This window comes from Bombus affinis, chromosome 15 (assembly GCF_024516045.1).
Source record: "Bombus affinis isolate iyBomAffi1 chromosome 15, iyBomAffi1.2, whole genome shotgun sequence".
Taxonomy (NCBI): domain Eukaryota; kingdom Metazoa; phylum Arthropoda; class Insecta; order Hymenoptera; family Apidae; genus Bombus; species Bombus affinis.
Window position 1 is genome coordinate 2,820,332 of NC_066358.1, and position 6,000 is coordinate 2,826,331.

At 32.5% G+C, this 6,000-nt stretch overlaps 1 protein-coding gene across 4 annotated transcripts in view; it reads right to left on the reverse strand.

The window, feature by feature from the left end:
• LOC126924917 (apolipophorins) overlaps window positions 1–1,418 on the reverse strand; it is a 46,199-nt gene extending 44,781 nt beyond the window's left edge. For 3 of the 4 annotated variants that reach the window (XM_050739904.1, XM_050739902.1, XM_050739903.1), the window contains exon 1: window positions 1,218–1,417. In XM_050739904.1, the coding sequence (XP_050595861.1) occupies window positions 1,218–1,293 (76 nt within the window). In that variant the 5' untranslated portion in view covers window positions 1,294–1,417. Of the gene's footprint in view, window positions 1–1,217 lie in introns of all 4 variants that reach the window. The other variant, XM_050739901.1, reaches the window with a different exon arrangement.
• Window positions 1,419–6,000: the final 4,582 nt, after the last annotated feature.

Genomic DNA, 6,000 nt, shown 5'->3' on the forward strand with positions numbered 1-6,000 from the left:
TGGTTAACGCGAGCGTGTCATTTATCTCCTAATTCGTCGTCTCGAAAAAAGCCATTTTAAAGATAAAGGAGAATACTTGTCGTTCATTTTTGTTTCATCGATGCTTCATATTTCTCTCCGATAAAATTATATCACTATTTTACAGACAGTTATTTATATGAAATAATAATCTAGAAATATAGAAAATTATAAATTTACTCTACGAGCTTTCTCATTTCATTTCAAATGTATATATATATGTTCGCATTTGCTCCTCTTTATTTAAAAAAGGGTCTACCTGGTTTTTGTTTTGTTACCTTCGCCAGAATTTAGTTCTTATGATTCGCGCATAAGCACATGGACGATAAAAAACGTTAATCTTCGATTAAAATATTGCGTTGTAAAGATCAAATAATATATCACAGTATGTAAGCGACAAAAATGTGAAAAAGTTGACTATGAGAGAGTTCATAGAGAAAATTACTTTTAAAAAAATTCCAGTTATGTCCCGAAACTACAACTTTCTCTTTCTAATTTAGCCACTTTCGAGGAAATCCTAACGCCTCCATTGCTAATCCTATTTTCGATTGTTCAGTCTCAGTGATACATTATTACGACATCAAAACATCAGCTTTCTAACACAACTCAATACAGTAGACTTCTAACTTGTTTAAATTCCATTTATACAAGCTGTGTCCTTTACATTCATACATCTAATTTTCTAACACATTCTGAGATTCCAACGGTATGGAAAATATACAAATATTACTATGGTTTTGTATTACTGTATATTTTTTACTATACATATTTTGTATTACTATAATTTTACATATTTTTTATTATATTATATAATTAACTCGTAAGTATAACGTTTAAAAGATATCTCAGAAAAATAGAACAAAAATAAAGATTTAAACAACTGAGAGTCAATGAAATACAGGAATTACTATAGAGAATGATGAATCCAATAAAGACAATTTTCGTTCCCTTAATTAACAGTAACGTGGGCAGCCGAGTATCCGAACACTCGTATTTCTTTTCACAATTTAGAAATTTTCTAACGAAAATATGACGAAGCTGTTCCGGATCTGCGTTCTTTACATCATGCTCTCACGCGAAAATTTATGCAAAAATATGCATGAAATATTCAAGTTTGAAAATTATACGCTTCTTGGATAAACCGGAGAATTTGGTTGCCTACAGTAAGCATTGAAGATAAGCTTATAAGTGGTACTTACATGCTGATTCGGTAACCACGAACAGAAATAAGAGGCAAACGAGGGCTGCTCTCGTAAGTCGAGGTGGATGTCCCATGATCGTTGTCTCTAGTAGGCAGAAAGTTTCGCACTGTCGCACAATGTATATCAGCCTGGGGCGCGAGAGATGTGACCACGGGAGAAACACCACGAAAGCATGGATGCTTTTCTTCGTCCGTGCTTTTATGCTCTTGCGGCCCCCCTCTCACTCTTTACCACTTGACCAAGCTGCTGGACATTGGCATACGGTTCGTATGTGCTCTGTTCGTCACGCTGACACTGAGATAACGAGACCCCGTGGTAGGTCGCACCAAGTGGCTTACACACGCTGCAACATGTTGCGATCCATCGGCTTTGAGGTTTCGTTAAAACACTTCGGTTCTGACTTTCCACTAATATTCACTTACTGAGATACACTCCCATTTGGACATTATTTTGAACTTTTGCGCCTCGTTTGGTTTTCCCTTACAGTGTTTCGGTTTTTTCCTCTCTCGAAAAAAAGAAAAAATTATTACACGGTGAAAGAGAACAGAATTTTGATGTTTCTTTGGTACCTTTGCTCTTTTTTTATTATTATTATTATTATTTAATTTGTACTTTACAATTTGTCCAACTGGACATTCGGAAAATTGATACCTTTGTATCCTCTTTTTTTTCCAAAGTAACAAATAACCTTGAGTTTATTCTGATATTTGCTACGACAAGTTTATTTGTAATTTACGTAGACGAATTGACTTTACATATCTCAGATCAAGCAAGATGTAGACACGTTTTATGAATATGTGCGTTATACATGAAACGTTCTCAAATTCCATTGTTCTCCCTGACATTCGATTGTTACGATTGAAAATCATGGTACTGGTTTTGAAAAATTTCTGAAAATATACATAGATCTTGTAAGATATTTGAGGTAACTATTTATTTCGTAGAGATCATGAAAAAGTTTTAACAGTCGATTATCTATTGTAAATAAAAAAAATGATAACACGTAACGAACTTTACTGAATATTGCAGCTTACTAATACAGGGTGTCCAAGCAATTATGATACAATCAGCAAGAGAACGATTTTATCTGAAAGTACATAGTGAAATCTACATGAATAAATCAAAAATATAGAATAAAATTTTTTCATGTAACGTTTCTTTTTCGAGAAAAACGAATTTGAAAATTTGTCACTTTTGTTAGTGTACCATGATTGCTGGGATAGCCTGTATCAATAGGCCCCGATATTCAGCAAAATTATCGTTAACACTTGTTACATATTCCGTATACTAACCGTATACTAACTTTTACTATATCTTGCAATTTCTATATTTTTTCAGTTTCAAATTTTCAAATTGGTTTCAAATTTTGCCAATATAATCGTTCAAAATTATTTTATATAGCAAGCACGATATACACATAAAAGAGAATTTTCTACCATAAGTGTTCAAATATTTTCGCGACATATTATATTTCAACGTGCGTAGGTCGCTTAAGGAAACACCTACATAATTCTGAATGAATGAACAAACTGAATAGACAAAACAGATAAAACGAATCACTCGATTGATGTCTAATGTCTAAACATCTAAGCAATTTACCTGACACTACACACGTCGACAATCAAGTCGAGAATATCCTTTGTGCCTTTCGAACAGCTGATCATACTGTCTTCGTCATATGTCTTGTCGTACTTGCTATTCGTCACCCGTTTGTTATTCTCTTGTGCACTGTTCGAATGAATGGACGAAGTCTTAGGTGTTTTTATTGGCAACGAAGGAGATCGGGGAATGATCGTAATGGGTGATTTAGGTGGCTTTGGTAGACGGTTTTGGGGTGCAGGTGTTCCGTGGGATGGAATTTTATGGCGGATCGGGGTAGAGGAAGTAGATTGCCTGGTCGTTTCAGGCGGAATAAATTTTGTTATTTCGGAGTAGAAAATTACTGGAGAATCATTGGTGGATTATTTGATTAATTATACGGGAGAATTATTAGAAAATGATTGAAAAATTAGGAATGTTTAACGTAAGAAGTATTTAAATATTAAAATGTATTGTAATTTCTATTTGGGTAAAAGTGTTAATACACCAGATAATGTTTTTCGCTTCCAATTTTATGAAAATCATTTCAATATTTAAGGTAAAAGCACTGTTGGGTCGAATGAAAATAGTTAACATTGGAAAAAGCGACTAAACTGCATAATTAGCACTGTTTCTTTTGTTATTCATCGTACTGTATCGATGTAATTTGTCTGGAAAAATTAAAAACACCCTGTATATTATTCGGGATACTGTGGGTCGCTATAGTTCATTTGTAGCAATGGTTATTTGCTTTGTAACGCAACGATATAGTTTATTATTCAAGTAATTGCAAAGTATTGTTAACTGGAATCTTTATGAGAATTAATTGAGTACTTTATCGAGTCATTTTTTTCTTTTGTAACGTTACAAAGGGCTGGTTAGATCCTTTAGCAGATCCTTTAGAAATGGTACTTGATTGTGACTATCACGATAACGTTATTTCATAGAATTTAATGAATGACTCGATTCCAAACAAAAAGATAAACGATAGTTCCGACCTGCGCTAATCTTGTTTGCTATGAGTACTGACTTGTGTTCCGATAAGATTGATTTTCCCAATGGTCGTCCAAAATCATTGAAACATTTACTTTCAGATAAAACGTGCACACGAACATTCAGCTTTTATCTTTATTTACATTTTAATTTAATTTACGTTATAATGGAATAGAATGTTCTTGTACAAGATTATACAATTTGCATTGATCAATACGGGCTATGATATATTTTTTAAATCTACGAAAATTATTGTATGCGAATAATAGATCTATATTTTAATTAATTTATACGGCAGCAAAATAGAATATTTTTATACGATATTGTAATATAATTCTATTAATAGTCTCAAGAAAAATTAACTTGTGATTTAACACAGGGTATCAGACATTCCTCGAATTTGTGGAAAATAGCTTTTATAAATTTTGAAGAGTCACTCATTATCTCTATTATTCAATTCGTTTCAACTAATTTACATCGCAACACGATAGAATATTCCTATGTATTATTACGATAAAATCTGACGATGATGAGAGACGTCACGCACTGAGACATGTCACAAAATAAATGAAGTAATAAAATTTCTGACTCCTCTATACATGAAAGATAACTCGCAGCTTCGTTGAAAGGAACGCGAAGGGCATCCTTAGAATCAAAAGAAATGAAAATTAATTCGTAGAGACGCGGCCAGTATCGCCAAGCGTATTTTACGCGAGCTTTTAGACCTAAACGAGACTAAATTCATCGTCGTTTCACCTACCGCTACCTTGAAATTGTACGCAGACGTAATTATTTCTTTTCAAACCGACATTTAAAAAAAAGGACGAAAAAATGAGAGAAAAAAGAGGAAAAAAGCCAAAGTTGAATAGCAGCTTTGATAAATTAATTAAAGTCAAATTACACGGAAAGCTCAACGAAATTTTTTCTTAGTCGGAGAAAGTTAAACTTACATTTTTATCTCGTTCCTCGATGCATTCAAATTACATCGAGACAAGTGAACCTCTTTCTCTTGGAAAAGATAAAAAAGAAGACAAGAAAGAAAAAGGAAGGAAAGACAAAACCTGGTGAAAAGGTACATAATGTTAAATGCAGCCTTTTGTAAATTAATTAAAGTTGAATTAATGCAAAAAGTTCGCCTTTAACCGGATCTTTTTTAGCCGAAGATTAACGTCGTTCTTTCGACGATTCTCCGGCTTCTCCAGCTCGGTACAATGCAATTACGTTCGAAACAGTGAAACTCGCTAGAAAATTGTTCTGTACCTCTATCTCGTTTGGCGTCCATGTCATCCACGTCGCAGTGTTTCGGTTCTCTTCCAAAAAAAAAAAAAAAAAAAAAAAAAAAAGAAAGAAAGAGAAAATCGACTAAATAATATGAATTATACATGAATAAAGTAATAAAAGAAAAAGTCCAAGGTTCTTTTGATATCTTTGTTTTTTCTTCCTATTCAATGTGACGAATAATCTAAATGTTGTTGCTCCTAAAATTGTGCGATAACAAGTTTATTTTTAATTTCCATAGACGAGTTGATTTTTAATATGTCAGGTTAAATAAAATTCAGTAAAAATCGAAATACATTAGGTACGGTGTTTTTTTTTGCAGAGATGTATTTATAAAGTCGTAATGGCTATTCACCATGTACATTGTTTTCTTACTAAATACATGTTTGCAGTATCTCGTAACGTCTATAAACATTTACAAATTTTATCAATATAATCGCTTTCTCAGGTTAATGGAATTATAAAATGTTTTATATAAACAATACGTTCAAACGTGAGTATTCTATCACTTTTATGAGCCACTATACATGTAATATTCTAATAATTAAATCTACGAAGTATGTACATGTCGTACAAAAAAGATTTCTACTATACTGTACGACATTGAATGTACAATTTGTTTGAAACGTTATATAAGCGAGTGACTCAGAAATACCTTGTACTACACGCGACCAAAATGAATCTAATCTTCCGATGACCCAAGATTTTTAATAATCATCAGTCTGAATATCGAAATTACGCGTCCAGAGTTTCCACTTATTTTTATTAATCTTGACGTTTATGAAATAATGTTTCTGTGGAATTTTAATATAAATTTGATATAAATGTACATTCATCGTACAGTAGATTTCAACACGTATATCAAATTCTTCGAAAATTCATATCTGAAAATTCTCTACTTGTCTATGTTCATTTTAATGGGAAAACAAGA